The sequence below is a fragment of the Solanum stenotomum genome, chromosome 9 (assembly GCF_019186545.1).
Source record: "Solanum stenotomum isolate F172 chromosome 9, ASM1918654v1, whole genome shotgun sequence".
Taxonomy (NCBI): domain Eukaryota; kingdom Viridiplantae; phylum Streptophyta; class Magnoliopsida; order Solanales; family Solanaceae; genus Solanum; species Solanum stenotomum.
The window spans coordinates 2,597,825-2,614,362 of record NC_064290.1 but is presented as its reverse complement, the minus strand read 5'-3'; the positions used below and the strand labels follow the sequence as shown (position 1 = coordinate 2,614,362).

The window sequence follows — 16,538 nt, the reverse complement described above, 5'->3', positions numbered from 1 at the left end:
TACTATGTAAGATTTAAATAGATTTTTCGTAATTTATCGTGTGTTAGTTATGTAGGTTTCTGAATTGCAAACCAAACATCATATTAGTTGTGTTGAATTTTATATATTGCAAGAAAAAAAAAGATGTTACCAAGCATGGTATTATTTATGCAAAATTTAATATATGAATAACTTAGCTCCTAACCAGCTCCACTTACCAATATGTTGTTATTTGTAACCAATAAGGATTGTGGTGGAATGATAAGTACTCGCTTATTCTTAATATGGTCTTGAGTTCGAGTTCTCCTGAGTACGGAGTCACCTTTATTAAAAAGCATTTTACCCCAATATTGAATTTATCGGCGCGAATCTAAATTTAGCCGGATTTCAATATGAGTATAGCACCGAATAGGGAAAAAAAAGTTGTTAAATGTAACATTAAATTAGTTAGTATTTTAAGACTTTCACACTAATTAAATAACTACTTTCGACATTTTGTCCAATTTAACTAAAGATCTTCTTTCTCTGATACATATAACTTTTTCTTTCTTCACCAATCATTTAGCAAAAAGAAAATTAAAAAATAGGGAAACACAAAAGCTTGAATATTGTTGAACGAATACAATTAAATGCATTTTGACTTGGTAAGCCAAGGACTAATTATGTAGAAATTAGATTAGACCCACAAGGACAGGTCAATTTGTGCACCAATCCTTTTTTGGTCATAATTAACATAAACATTTAACTAATATGCCATTAAAAATGTCTAATCTTCCCCTTTCATCTTTTTTCAGGATAAAAGAACTTCATATATATTCATTGGTGGAGCAGATGAACTATTTTCTTTAACATTAAATTATCTAACATAAAGTCTTTCTCAAAAATATATCATGATTATTTTACTTGTTTTTGTGGACTAATAAAGAAAAAAGCATAATCATGAATGATTTAGGTTACACGATCTTTTCAGTATGAGGAGTGTGACTAGTGAGAGGTTTTCTTGTGTTCGATACGTGAACACGAAAATATTAACCTAAAAATATTTGTATATAATCTAGATAAATAATATAAAATGTTGGAGTGTGGGGTAGGGGTGTAGATGTTCGGCATGGGACTATGTGATCGGGGTGAAGATGAAGTGTGTCGATAAAAAGACGTGACTAGGATAACATGTGGAATATCAGTCATTTTCCTCAATTTTAAATAATGATTTTCCTCTGTACCGCTTAGAGACTGACGTGCTCTGTTTCGTGTAGCCTAAAACCCGCCCCGCTCTATTGTGATTCCTACCAAGGGGGATTTCAAGTCAAAACTAAAAAGTTTGAATATCTTTTCCATTTAATTGCAATTTGTTGTGGATTGTGGGGGGGGGGAGGGGAGGGGGGATTGCGTTCAACAAAGGATATATGTTCCACGAGATATGTATAAGTAAACATGTGTTGATGATTTGATTATTATCTGTATAATCTAAGGCTGCAAAATTTAGGCCAAATTTCTATATATTTTTTTAAAATTTAGGTTTTGGTCAAAATGAATGGATACAAGAAAGACAAGTTTCACAAGGATTTTTTAAAAAAATAGCCGTAATTTAAAAAATAACTTGCCAAACATTTATGCAACATTTGACTACATATATTCTTTGTAGAAAAATCCAAGAGTATTTTGTTCCATTCTTTAAAAAAAAAAATTAAAAGTAGGTGAGCTACGTATGTAGATTTGAGAAACTCTTTACCTAACATTGGAAGGATTCTCATTATGCAAATCTTCAAGTATATATATGTATATAAAATATATTAAGCATAGAATTTAGGGTTAGCAATACTATATTATTGGGGATATTATTCGTCATTTTCTCATGTTCCCAAACAAAAAACAAGTATAATATCTTTGGTACATATGACATAAAAATATTTTTTAGAAAATATTTTTGACTAGTTAAAAGATAATTTTAATTTAATCATAATATATTTCAGTTCTCTAATAATTGCTTTACCTTTTGAGATAGTAATAAAATCAGCGTACATATTATCTTCTTCATCTTCAAACTTACTTATGAAATTACGTTGAATATATGTTCATCGATCAAACTTCATTCTTTTTTTCTAAAGATAAGTCCTTGTCGAAATTGTCAAGTCTTATTATTTTCAGAACCTAACAATGTATAACCTACTCATTTTTAAGTGACACTTGTGCCTATACTATATCCAACTATATATTTATAGGATATAAAAGGTCAACAATGTCATGCTCCTATCGTTATAATTGCATGTGCTCCTTCCTTGCCTTCTTATTTCCACAATTATAACTGCAGAAAAAAAAAATCATTCAAAATTTATAATTTTTATCATGAGTTAATATAATTGAATTTATAATCAAATGCTTATGAATAGTTTATTATTACATATAGAATTTGAATAAAAATTATTGAATTCATGTGAACTGATAAATTACGTTATAGATTTACCAATTAATTATACAAAGAGGAAAGTGACTAGCTACCATTTGAATAAGACCATGGAGCCAATACATAACGTGTTTGAATTTTTTAGAATATGATTCCAATAATGCACAATTTTTCTACAAGATATATTATTTTAACTAGTTATTTTCCAGTTTCCTTAAACGGTAACATTCTAGAAAGTTTATGTGGAATTATAATGACCTTATATGGTTCAGGCAGCAACAAGTCATCGAGTGTTTAGTCAGATAATAATACTTTCTATAGGCTTTTTTATTTTTGACTTAATAAAGGTTTGATGAAGAGAATGATATATCAATAATTATTTCCATGTGATACATTTTTCCAGAGTTAATTTACGTCGATCTGAGTTGCAGTTGGATAATTGCGTCTCTTCACCCTTAATCATGATTTGTGTTTTGAGCTCTGTGAATAAAATTATGTCAGGAGAGCTTTCTCAAATACACGTTGTAACACGCGATTCAAACTTAGTCAGACTCCAATACAAATATTGAACAGTGATTTGAAAAATAATAATAATAATAATTAAAAAAAAAATCTTTCCAAGAGACGACCTCTTCAAGGATAAAAATTTATTGACACTATATATTTATCAAATTCAATAAAATTATTATGATTAAGTAATTTAATAAAATAATTTATTTTATTGGTTGGTGTAAATATTCCAAGAAAGAAAAAGGAGACACGCATGACACGAATGTAAAATCTTTAGAAATTTACAATTTTTTCAGAAGATAAAATGACAAATAGGTTCCATTAGTTTAGAATAGGTTTAAAATAGTTCTTAGATATATATACTTTTAAGCAGATTTGGTCCTTAAAAATTATTAGATTTACACGAATGTACAATCATTAGACTCGCTTTCAGATTTATTTTTTTTTCTCTTTATTCGGTTTCTCATCCATGTCACGTAGAGCCTTTTGACTAATCCAGATTCGTATTGTGTAAAATCCATTTAAGGAGGGAGCACACTCTAATAAAAAAAAAAAATCCAAAAATTTAAAAACGAAATCTCTGATTAAAGATGAAAGGATCCTATCCATCTCACCATAATCGTTATATGTCGTTTTCAGAATATCAAGATACTAATTTCTTGAATATTAGAAGCAATAATGGTAGCTAGTGTGCAACAAGCAGCAATAATATAAATAATCGAATGCGTAAGCAAGAAGAAAGAAGAAAAGAATATAACATTAGTATTCAATTCACATAAATAATTACGAAATTGATAGGACTAAACAATTCACCTTACCTGGAATTAATTAAATATCTTCATCAACTAATAATAAAAACCCCAAATTACATAGACGCATAGAACTCATCAAAAAATAGCATCTTCAATTAATATAAATGGTTAATCATCCCACATGCAAATAACTAAAAATAAAACCATATAGTCTTGGTATTTTCATCAACCCATCTCCTCCAAACTATGACACCTAACATCAAAAAAAAAAAAAAAAAAAAAAGGTGTGCAGTCCAATACACAAAACATCCTTGTTCACGTACGGTCCCAAGAACAGTCACCACAATCCATATATATGTCACTATTCGAACTCGTGACATATATATCACATAAAGACAATTTTACCATTGCTTCAAAACTGATACATAAGATATTACCAGACTATATATAGTTCTAGTTAGCTACACAATTTTAATTACACAAGAATAAAACATCATGATAATTAATTAATACATAAGTCATAAAATTGCATTAAATGTCCCATACTTGTTTTAGTACTTGACTAAATGCTCATGGCTCTCTTTTGTTGATCAATGATGCAACCATATCTTGAAATAGTCCATATTGATAATGATCAGGACCTAATTGAGGTTGTTGTTGATGATAATTATTATAGAAGGAATTATTAATAGGGATATTTGGATTATAGAAGATTTGTTGTTCATTTGGATTATGAAATAATTGTTGTTGTGTGGAGGATAAAAAGGATGGAGATAATAAAGCAGCAGCAGCATTTCCTCTAAGAGTTGCTGGACAATGATGGTTATGTTGGCCTTCATATGTAGTGATCACGATTGATGGGTCTTCATATGATCTTTCAACACGTTTCTTCACACTGCACTTTTGACTTGTGCACCTATAATAACTCCTACAAACAATAATAAGTGCAGAAGCGTAGAGTCAGAATTTGAAGTTTATATAGGTTCGGAGATTCTAAATTTTTAAAGTTGTTTGGTTCTATTCGATACAAATAGTATAAAGTTTGAACCAAAATTATTGGATTATGTTGAACCAACAACCAATGAGATAGTTCCGCCCAAGATAATAACGGCAAATTAAATCACAAACCATATATTGTAACAAGCAAAAGTATTTTATTTTTAAGCTTATAAATCACATATTTTAAAGAGATTTATTTGTAACTATAACTTTGACCGACTTAATAGTGTAAAACAAGGTATATATAATTTTAACAACTCATATTTTGATTAGATTGATTGCGTGAAACAAGCTTTTTTGTTCCTAAATAGCTAATCACCTCATTATTGTAAACCAAACACTAATATTAGATCATTTGAAAGAAGTTGTTTTATTTCTCTAGGCTATAACTAGTCTCATTTTTTTTATGGACTATTACGTGTAGTTATCTTTTGAAATAAGTTAATAGTGATCAATATAATTAATTTTGAAAGGTAGTATATAGAAGTTAAACTGGTTTGAGAATTAACAAATTATAATTTTGAATTTATGATATATATGCATTCTTTTAGTGCAATTAATCTCTATTAAACTAGTACTCTTTCCTTAAAACTATGTATAATAGAGATGAAAACTTAAGCAACTTTTGAAGCAATTAAGTACTAGTACTATTAATTAAGCAAGCTTTGTGGAGTATAAAATGCTATAGAAGTTTGTTAATCCATTTCTAATAGTAATTTAGAAAATATAGTGTTGATTCTAAAGAAAATATACCTTGGAAAAGGGCTGTTCTTCACTGCCTTCTGTCCATATTTTCTCCATCTATAGCCATCTTCAAGATTATCAATCTCACTCTTGGTCATAAATGCAAATCTTGGTTCCTTTTGTTTCTTTTCTCCTTTCTTCTTTGCCAATTTCCCCCTAAAATAATTAGCACAAACTTTAATTTATACAAAAATTAAAAATTAAAAAAATAGTCCATCTTAACACTAAACAACATTATGCATGTACACAAGATTTCCAAATAAGCTAAACACAAATCAAATTAGGAATAGCAGATAAATAAAATTAGACTAATTGTCATGTTTATAAATTTCTTCATTATTGTTTTTCGTTGTTCATAACTATTTCAATTTGATGCACTTGAGTCAGGGTCTTTCAAAAATCAGTCCTAGGGTAAGGTCTGCATAGTACACTCTACTTTCCGTAGACCCTACTTGTGGGGTTACACCCTGGTTATATTGATGTTGTTTGGGACTTTGGGTAAATAAAATTAGGGTTTTCTTGACTTACATAGCACAAAAAAAGGGGGAAGAAGATTTAACTAAGGAAAGGGTACACATTAGATATTTTTAATTTTCAAAAAATCAGTAGAAGAATAATAAGCTTGCAACTAGGCAAAAAAGTCTAGCCAATTAATAATCTAATAAATTAAGACTATAGTGGTCAATAACCTAATCAATTAGAGTAATTAAGAAAGAAACTTCCTCACAATTTAAATATGTGGCTATATTTTTATACTAGTACTATAGGACCAAAGAAAAAAAATGACTTACACTTTCTTAGACTTATTATCATCATCATCTCCATCTAATTCACACTGATCATCATCTTTCTTGATTTTTGAAGAATCTTCTTCATGACATCCACCAGCCTCACTATTAGAAGATGAAGAGATTAATGAATTAGGTGTTAATGGAATTTGATTATCAACACTCTTAATATTCTTTCTAGAACATTCTTGATGATCTATTGATGGCTGTGGACAAACAACTTCAGAGGATGATGAACAATTATTCATCCCAAAAGCACTTGATAAAGTGTTGTAATGATCCATTGACCCTCCATGTAAACACTCTGTGAGATTACTCATATAAGATGAAGGATAATCAAAATCTTGATGATTATGATGAGGGTTTTGTGTGTTATTGGCTTGATTAGCATAAATTGAGGGATTTTCACCAAAGAAAGGAAATGCATAATCATGATTAAAAGGGTTATTATCAGACATAGAGAAGTAAAAAAATGGTTTTATTTTTTTTTTTGGTTGGGATCTAAACACAAAAAGAGTCTTGAAGAAAATGATGAAGAGAAAATAACTCAAGATTCTTGAATTTATGCAATATTAACAAGAGCTATTGATTCTTGAATTTTCTTCTTCTTCTTCTTTTTTCCTTTTCTTGGGAGTTGGGAAGTGTGTATGTATTACTATAGTTTAGGGAAATAGAAATGAATGGTTCTTGCTCAACAAGAATAATGGGATATTGAGGTACACAACAAGCTATATAGGGTGTAACAAATGACCATAAAGCCCACTTAATGTGTGTGTAGTGTGTACTAAGATGTAGTCTTTATGGATTACCTTTTAATGGAACATAATATACTTTAATCAAAGGGTATTCCATTAGTTTGGTACATGTATAGTTGAATAGGATCACAACTTTTTGTCACCATCTTACAATTTGTTGTGTATGTATATATACATACACAATAGACACTTCTTGTCATTTTTTCTTAGTATGAATATGGATATATGAGGTTGCGGTTTTGCGGAATTAAAAAATAGTGCTATCATGAAAAATAAAATCGCCGTATATATAAAAAAATTAAAAATTAGATCAAGTTTTATCTAAAAGATTAATCTATTAGATGAGAGAGCTCGTTAATATTGGAACATAGTAATCCCCTCAATTTGAGGACGTCCAACAAACTCGTTGGTCACGATTGAGCCCAATTGGTCATGGTTACCCTTATTGGGTCCACTCCACCTTTTTAAGTCATAGATCATTTGATAGATCTATTCTAATATCAATATTATCGATCAACTAAGGATTAGTTCAAGTCAAAAAACTTGTTGGTCACGATTGAGCCCAATTGATCATGGTTACCCTTATTGGGTCCACTCCACCTTTTTAAGTCACAGATCATTTGATCGATCTATTCTAATATCAATATTATCGATCAACTAAGGAAGTTCAAGTCAAAAAATTATATTCTTTGTTTTAAAAAGAAAGACCTATTTTTTTTTAATTTGTTTCAAAAAGAATAATCTTTTTTTTCTGAAACGCTTTAATTTCAGTTATCCATGTGACATGTTTAATGCGACAAGATTAAATGGCATTTTGGTACATTTGATATAACTTTAATTTAGAATCATAAGATTGAAAAGTTTTCTTTCTTTTCTTAAACTACGTGTCAAGTCAAATTAAGTCATATTTTTTTAAACAGATAAAATAGTATATTCGGTGGGAAACCTATTGTAGTATTTTTCTTTTTAACAAACGGAGCACAATTGGCACATAACAGAAATAGAGTTCCAAAGTTGTACTATTTTAATTTATTTTTTTTCGTTGAAACTTATTAAATACTTTGTATTACTACAACAACAAATATATAGCACAACTTGAAGTAATCGTATTTAATTAATCTCAGTAAATTAGCTGCCAATGAGCACATAAGTCCATTAATAAGCAAGGTTTTAAATAAAGATTTAATTATTTTTTAATGGGATTAGGTCACGAGAATTTCCCTTGTGAACCCGTTAATTATATAATATCACTAAAAATGTCATGTTTTCAATAGGGAAATACACGTACAAATGGTCCAAAATATAATGAGTTAATTTATAAAATAGATTTATTTAATAATACAGAGGAAATTAATCAAGTATAGGGCTGATCTCTGCCATCTACTACTATGAACCATGAATATATTTTGGAGTAAAAATTAAGAAATCTATTAAGTAATTTAATTTATTTATATATACACAAAAATTCGAACAATTGTTTGGCTTCTTCTATATACATAAAAGAGTCGAATTTGCCCTTTTGTTGTTGTCTAGAGTATATATTTTTTTAGAATTTAAACTATAGATATTATGACTTATTCCACTTTTTATATACTTTTTAAAATAATTAAAATTTCATTATCAATAACCTTCAAAAGTTGCAAGATAAACGAATACTTTACTGTTAGCAAGAAATGTAAAAATCAAGTGAAATGATAGGATCCCACCAAATAATTTTGGTACAAATTTTGAAAAATAATAATAAATTAAAGGTTAGGGAGATGCCGACGTGGAAATTGTGGTCAAACTCAAACGCCTCCGGAATTACGGTCTGTTTGGTTGGAAAGTAATCAATCAATTTCCTCACACGTGTCACAAATCGGGCACCGCCATTTGACCCGTAAACACAAACACACTTGTCACGTGGGAGAAATTTTCGTTTTCCACGCCTTATGTCCAAAAATACTTATACTTCGTATACTCCTTCCGTTTCTATTTATTAAAAATCTTTCATGTTTAATTGTTATAGTTTTATTTTTTAGAGTTAAATTATAAAAATTTTGATTAACATTTTTACGATATATTTTTCATCATATTGATATGCAAAAAATTGCAATTTATAGTACTTTTCGTATAGTTTTTGAATATCTAAATTTTTTGTTTAAAATATCGAATTAATGTAATCTAATATAATTTTAAAAATTAGTCAAATTGACTTTCGAAAAGCATAACATGACAAATAAAAGTGGACAGAGGGAATAGATGGTCCTTAATACTTACTCTCTCTGTTTATTTAATTTACTTGTCACTTATTCCTAAAATATATTTTCATTTTTATTTGTCACTTTTGACACATCAAGAAAAAACAATTTTTTTTCATGGTTTATCTTCAGCATTAAATACTTATTTTCCAAGACCTAATACTAAACATCATTTAATAAGTATAGTGTAGTAAAATATCTATATTAATAATTATTTTCTTAATTGGTGTGCCAAATCAAACAGTAATAAGTAAAAATGAACAGAGGAATTGAGTGAGTATTATATTTCCCAACTCACAAAATCAATTCATAAATGACATTATTCTTCTTATTTTACCCTTAAAAGTTATTAGCCTTGAAAGTATGAATTTGACCAATATAAGAAAATTAAAGGATTAAATTATGTTTATTGATCAATTTAATTAATTAAAATAAATTTATTTATATTTATTTATTGAAACTTGACTTTAAGAGAATATTAAATCCGATTCCAACTACAATGTCTTTTAATTTTGTAGACGTGAAATACTGAAATACCAAAACAGAAGAAAGATATTTTCTTAAACAAATTTTTAAAAAAAATAAGAGGAATAAATTAAGACATGAGAGTATATGTACAAATACATATTTTTTTCAATTACTATAAAAATAATAATTAATACCTTAATGTACTTCTGTTGATAGATTCCTCCCACGTCATCCCGAACTTTGCGGCGTACTTCCATGCTGTTAATACAAGTAATTTTATTCTTTATTTTATTTGAAATTGAAAATATAACTAATCCCACATGCGTCGTTTGGTTGTAAATTAATTATCTCACTATTAATTATTATGAAATTAGTTATATCAGAATAAGTTATTTCATCATATATTTGATATAATTTGTTCTATTACTATGATATAAATGGTGAAATAAGTTATTCCAAACTTGGCAAACAAACATGACACCAAAATTTTATCTCAAAACTATTTATTTTTATCCCTTATACCAAATGACCCCAACAAAAGAGACTAGAATACAATTATTAAAAATATCTCAATAATAAACTTTTTAGATATTTCTGTTCATTTTTAAAAAAAATAAAAATAAATCGTCCTACCAACATATCCTAAATCTAAAGATGTCAATTTTTGTTCATAAGTACCTAAGTTTTTTATTTTAATTTATATATAGACGAAATCTTCGGGACGTAACAGTCTTTACCTTTATTTATTTTGAGACAGTTGCATTACATTATTGCCTATATATACGGAGAAAAGCAAATTATACAAATATTTTATTGTTAACTTTATTCCTTAGAGAATGGTAAAGACGCACACGTTGTCCCTAACATTCATGACTTTTAGTTAAAACAATTATACATGCTCACTCCATGCAAAACCATATTGTTATAAATATAAGATGATGTAAATAGAAAATTAGAGACGGATTTAAAATTTTGAATTCAATAGGTGTAAAAGGAGTACGAATTAATTATTATATATATATGTGTGTGTGTGTGTATGTGTGTGTAGTTTATTCATGTGTGAATGAATTAGAGCTAATCAAGAAAAATGATTATGCAGAAAGTATAATTAACTTGAGCAACTTGTTTGATTAATATGTTCAAACCCCTTAATTAGCTTTTTTTTTTTTTTTTTACTTTCTGGTTACTTCGTGTGCAACTTCCATTAATTTATTATTATATAATAAAATAATAAAAATAGGCACGTTTGAACTTCATCCTAATATCTATTAATAGTGGTACAAAGCTAAGGTTCATATGGAACTTATTGAGATTAAAGTATAGTTAGTTAGTTAACCGAATCTGTTATTATGTACCGCTGTCATGTTAATCTGTTATTATGTACAGCTGTCATGTTAGTTAATAGTTAGTTAGAGAGCTTTAGATATTTTACTCTTCTTTTTTGTATCTTGTATAAATATTGATGTGTACAGTCAGTAAGAATTAATCAGAATTGGAAATATCACAAACCATCTCTTCTCTGTTACTTTGAGTTCCAGATTTTCTCCATTAATGGAGTTTCCTGATTCACTAAATCTCCAATATTAACATGGTATCAGAGCTTGGACGTTCTGTTCCTTCTCTTTACACTCCTTCTTAGTTGTGTTTGCGTCATCGATTTCGAAATCTTCAATTCCAGATCTGTTTCTCTTATCGATCTAATTCTCTTCTCTTTTCAACTGGTTTTTTTTCTCTCTCTGATAACTACTTCATCATGGTGGAACTCACGAATGAGGGATCGTCTGCTGGAATTAATACGGGATCGTCTACTGGAATTGATACAAACAGTCACCTCTACATTCATCCATCTGATAGTCCTGGTGTGGTACTTGTACCTGTCCCTTTCAATGGAACTGGTTTTCATTCCTGGCGAAGAAGTGTCCTCAGATCTCTGTCCGTGAAAAACAAATTGATTTTCATCAATGGTGAATGCAAACGCCCACCTAAAATTGATCCAACTTATCGCCAATGGGTGAGATGCGACGATATGGTCACGTCGTGGATTCTTAATTCACTGGGTAGAGAAGTTGCGGATAGTGTCGAATATGTGGGTGATGCTTTGGAATTATGGACAGAGCTAGAAAATCGCTACGATCAGACGAATGGAGCACAACTGTACCAAACTCAGAAAGAGATCAACGATCTTAGTCAAGGTATTCTCGATATCACCACATACTACACTAGAATGAAGAAACTCTGGGAAGAACTTAATAGTTTATGCATTACCAGTCAGTGCAATTGTGTTTGTATTTGTGGAGCTAAAACTAATCTTCTAAAGGCAGAGCAGGATAGGCGCCTAATTCAGTTTCTTATGGGGTTAAATGAAGTCTATACCATAATCAGGGGTAGTATTTTAATGATGAATCCATTGCCATCTATGGCACAAGCCTTTGCATTGTTGGTTCAAGAAGAAAAACAAAGAGAGTTCAAGCCAAATAATCAATTGTTTGTTGAAGGAAGTTCATTACTTGCTGGGTCCTCAAGTTCCTCAAATTCATCAGGAGGAAGGAATTTTACAACAAACTACTTTTCTTCCAACATCACCAGCAATGCACCTAGGGGTAGACCTTACTGTGATTACTGCAGAAGGCCAGGTCATACCAGGGTTAAGTGTTACAAGTTACATGGATATCCTCCTGGTCTGACTACTAACAATCCCAGACCTACTAATCATGATCCACAACACCAAAACCAAAGATACAACAACCAGAACTCAAGTCATAGGAACAACAAGGGTAAAGGTATAGCAGCTAATTCTGTTAGTTTGTCTTGTGATATCCCTGGAAATCAGGATGGATCCTCAGAGTCTCATTCCAATGACCAAGGAAACAACAACATCAACCTTACGAGAGAGCAGTATGAATAAGTTGCTCACTTACTGCAACAATTCAAAGAATTCAGTCCAATGGAGGATCAAAATGCTATGCACATGACAAGTGGAGCTGTGAACTTTGCAGGTACTCTTACTTATTCTACTTCCATTGACTTTGAAAAACTTTCTTGTGAATGCTTCAAAACAAGAACTGATCTATGGATATTAGACTCAGGTGCCTCTCACCATATGACTTTCGACAGAAATCTCCTTGTGAACCTGATAACCTTACCCTATCCTCTCTTGGTCAGGCTACCTAATGGATATAGAGTTAAGATTACAGAGATAGGTAGTGTGTGTCTAACTTTCGAGATCACTTTGTACAAAGTACTCTATGCTCCTTCTTTTAAATTCAACTTAATTTCCATAAATACTCTAGCTGACAGTCTAAAATGTACTGTTTCTTTCTCTAATACTTCTTGTCTACTGCAGGCCCCTTCACTGAAGAGGCCTCTGGAGATTGGTAAAGCACATGATGGCCTATACTTCCTTTGCTCAGATTGCTTGCAACAGAACAATTCTAGTCATCCAAAACAACAACATGTTTCTTGTATTTCCTTTCCAAGCTCTAAAATACAGTACAAGTGTATTTCTTCTTCCTGTCCTTCTTATTCTGCTGTAATGAATTCCATGTCTATCAATAATAAAGACAATGTTGTTGATAAAACTTCTAGTTCTTTTCCTGTTAATAACACAGACCTGTTATAGCACTATAGATTAGGACATGATCCCTTTGTAAAAATGAAAGGCATATCCTCTATACCTGTAAAATTCTCACCTAAACAACCATTTTTTTGCCCCATTTGCCCTATGGCAAGACTCAAAATTACCCTTCCCTACCAGGTCTCATAACAGTACTAGCATTTTTGAGCTGGTACATGTTGATTTATGGGGTCCTTACCACACAGCCACCCATGATAATTTCAAATATTTCATTACCATGGTAGATGACTTTAGTAAATCCACCTGGACACATCTTCTCAACTGTAAAAGCAATGTTTTGCATGTTATCAAAGCCTTTGTCATCATGGTTGAAAACCAATTCAGCACCAGTGTCAAAGTAATCAGATCAGATAATGGCCTTGAGTTCACCAATAATGAGTCCATCATGTTTTTTCCAGACTAAAGGAATTCTTCACCAAAAATCCTGCCCATACACGCCCCAACAAAATGGGGTGGTGGAAAGAAAACACAAATATATCCTTGAAACAGCAAGAGCCCTCCTTTTTCAATCAAAACTCCCAATGAAGTACTGGGGTGAATGCATATTAACTGCAACACACCTGATAAACAGACTACCTTCCACCTCTCTCATCAACAAATGTCCTTATAAAGTTTTGCATCAACACAAGCCTGTGTACTCTAACTTGAGGAGTTTTGGCTGCCTTTGTTACCCCACTATACCCAAAGCCCACAGAACCAAGTTTGATCCCAAATTTGTTCCCCATATCTTTATTGGATATCCTTCATGTACAAAGGGATACAAAGTGCTAAATCTAACCACTAAGAAAATTTATATCTCCAAGGATGTTATCTTTCATGAGACAATTTTTCCTTTTGTTATGACCAATGATCCCACTCATTTTCCTGCATCTCCTTTCCATTCTGTAGGCTCATCTGATTACTCCTATTACCACCATCCCTCCACACCTGTAGAAAGTGATCCAGGTCCTGTAAACAGCACTAATCAACCTCTGTCACCAACACTTTCTACTCCAACTACTTCTCCAATTGATCCTTCTAATCCCGCCATGTCATCCTCTCTACCTCATACTTCCTTACCTACAAGACCTGCACTTAGAAGGTCTCATAGGATACATAGAGTACCTCCTTACTTGTCTGATTATGTCCATAGAACACCTCCAGTTATTTCCTCCCAACCTCCTACATCCCTCAATGCTCATTTTTCCCTTAACCACCACATATCACTTGCTGCTCTAAATCCTGAAAGTCAGTCTCTTGTAATGAATGTTTCTCATGATTGTGAGCCTAGTTCATATGAGGAGGCAACTACAGACCCTGCTTGGCAAACAGCTATGACACAGGAATTCAATGCATTACATGACAACAATACATGGACCCTCACAACCTTACCAATTGATAAGAATGCCATTGGGTGTAAGTGGGTTTACAAAATCAAACACAAGGCAGATGGAAGTGTAGAGAGATATAAGGCCAGATTGGTAGTGAAAGGATATACTCAGCATCATGGTATAGATTACACAGAAACTTTCTCATCTGTTGTTAAAATGACAACTGTAAGGACACTTATTGCCATTGCAGCAAAGAAACAATGGAATATATATCAACTTGATGTTAATAATGCCTTTCTCCATGGAGATTTGCATGAAGAAGTGTACATGGATATACCTCCTAGTTTGTCTGTTCCTACCACAGGCATGGTCTGTAAACTCAACAAATCACTATATGGTTTGAAACAAGCTAGTAGACAGTGGTATGAAAAACTAACTGAAGCTTTAAACACAAGAGGGTACACTCATTCTTTCCATGACTACTCCCTTTTTTACAGAAAAAGGGGCCCATTTACTGTGTTTCTAGGTGTGTATGTTGATGATATTCTGCTCACAGAGACAGATATTGATGAGATAACTGAGCTCAAGAAGTTCTTTCATCATCAGTTTAAGATCAAAGACCTAGGAAGATTTTTTGGGTTTGGAAATTTTATACAAGGATGATGGGATTCTTATTTCCTAGAGGAAGTTTGTACAGGATCTCCTCAAAGAATTCAGTTGTGATCACTCCACTCCCTTGTCTTCTCCTCTTGATCCTAATGTTAAACTGCGAGCACATGAGGGAAAGGCACTAGATGACCCCACTCAATACAGAAAACTGGTTGGCAAACTCAATTTTCTTACTAACAGTAGACTTGATTTGGCTTATGGTGTGCAATTCCTTAGCCAGTATATGCAGGATCCCAGAGAGCCTCATTTGCGTGCTGCTTTTCACATGCTTCGCTACCTCAAGAAGGATTCTACTCTAGGAGTTTTCATGTCCTTATCTGCAGATTTCAGGGTATCTGCCTATTGTGATTCTGATTGGGCTGCCTGCCCTGATTCGCGAAAGTCTGTCACTGGTTATATTATGTTGTTGGGTGATAGTCCTATTAGTTGGAAGTCCAAGAAGCAAGAAACAATTTCCCTTTCCTCAGCTGAAGCAGAATACAGGTCCTTAAGGAAAGTTGTACGAGAATTGGTCTGGTTGCAAAGGTTATTTGAGGAGTTGACTATACCTAGCCTTGGCCCCTTTCATGTTCACTGTGATAGCCAAGCAGCTATTCATATTGCCAAGAACCCTGTCTTCCATGAGCGCACCAAGCACATTGAAGTGAACTGCCATTTTGTAAGAACCAAGCTTCAAGAAGGCTTTATAACACTGCATCATATTGGCACTGCTGCTCAGTTAGCAGACATACTCACGAAGGCCCTTACTGGCATCAAGCACTGCACTTTATTGGACAAGTTGGCTATGTCTATTCCGTCTCCAACTTGAGGGGGGATATTGAGATTAAAGTATAGTTAGTTAGTTAACCGAATCTGTTATTATGTACAGCTGTCATGTTAGTTAATAGTTAGTTAGAGAGCTATAGATATTTTACTCTTCTTTTTTGTATCTTGTATAAATATTGATGTGTACAGTCAGTAAGAATTAATCAGAATTGGAAATATCACAAACCATCTCTTCTCTGTTACTTTGAGTTCCAGATTTTCTCCATTAATGGAGTTTCCTGATTCACTAAATCTCCAATATTAACAGAACTATAGAAAGGACAGTATATAACTAAAATGATATTTTATTAACCTTATAATAGTAAAACATTTGTATATAGGGGTCAGGGGCAGAGCCAGATACAAAGACCAAAGGATGGAGCCGAACCTTTTTCGATAGAAAATTATAGAACTATTTTTATCCGGTTAATTAAAATTATTTTTATTCATATATAGTAAATTCGAATACTTGAATCTTATTT

The 16,538-nt window shown here is 31.7% G+C and overlaps 3 protein-coding genes across 3 annotated transcripts in view; 1 reads left to right on the top strand and 2 right to left on the bottom strand.

Annotated features, from left to right (window-relative positions):
- The window catches only part of LOC125875815 (probable galacturonosyltransferase 15), a 222,935-nt gene that overhangs the window by 153,326 nt on the left and 53,071 nt on the right, over window positions 1-16,538 (bottom strand). The window lies entirely within an intron of this gene.
- LOC125875823 (WRKY transcription factor 71-like) lies at window positions 3,960-6,887 on the bottom strand. Its single transcript, XM_049556866.1, has 3 exons — window positions 6,180-6,887; window positions 5,398-5,544; window positions 3,960-4,573 (listed from the first exon to the last, which is right to left on the bottom strand). Exons 1-3 carry the CDS (start codon window positions 6,632-6,634, stop codon window positions 4,216-4,218), a joined length of 960 nt encoding a protein of 319 aa, XP_049412823.1. The 5' UTR covers window positions 6,635-6,887; the 3' UTR covers window positions 3,960-4,215.
- On the top strand, window positions 11,393-12,544 carry LOC125876101 (uncharacterized). The gene has a single exon (XM_049557217.1). The coding sequence runs from the start codon at window positions 11,393-11,395 to the stop codon at window positions 12,542-12,544; it is 1,152 nt and encodes a 383-aa protein (XP_049413174.1).

Bases quoted from the DNA above. Each gene is read 5' to 3' on its own strand.
- LOC125875823 (XM_049556866.1), bottom strand. From the start codon at position 6,634: ATGTCTGATAATAACCCTTTTAATCATGATTATGCATTTCCTTTCTTT. The intron at 5,545-6,179 runs GTAAGTCATTTT...TAATTATTTTAG, and splicing joins GATAATAAGTCTAAGAAAGT to GGGGAAATTGGCAAAGAAGA. The intron at 4,574-5,397 runs GTATATTTTCTT...TATTGTTTGTAG, and splicing joins AAGAACAGCCCTTTTCCAAG to GAGTTATTATAGGTGCACAA.
- LOC125876101 (XM_049557217.1), top strand. From the start codon at position 11,393: ATGGTGGAACTCACGAATGAGGGATCGTCTGCTGGAATTAATACGGGA.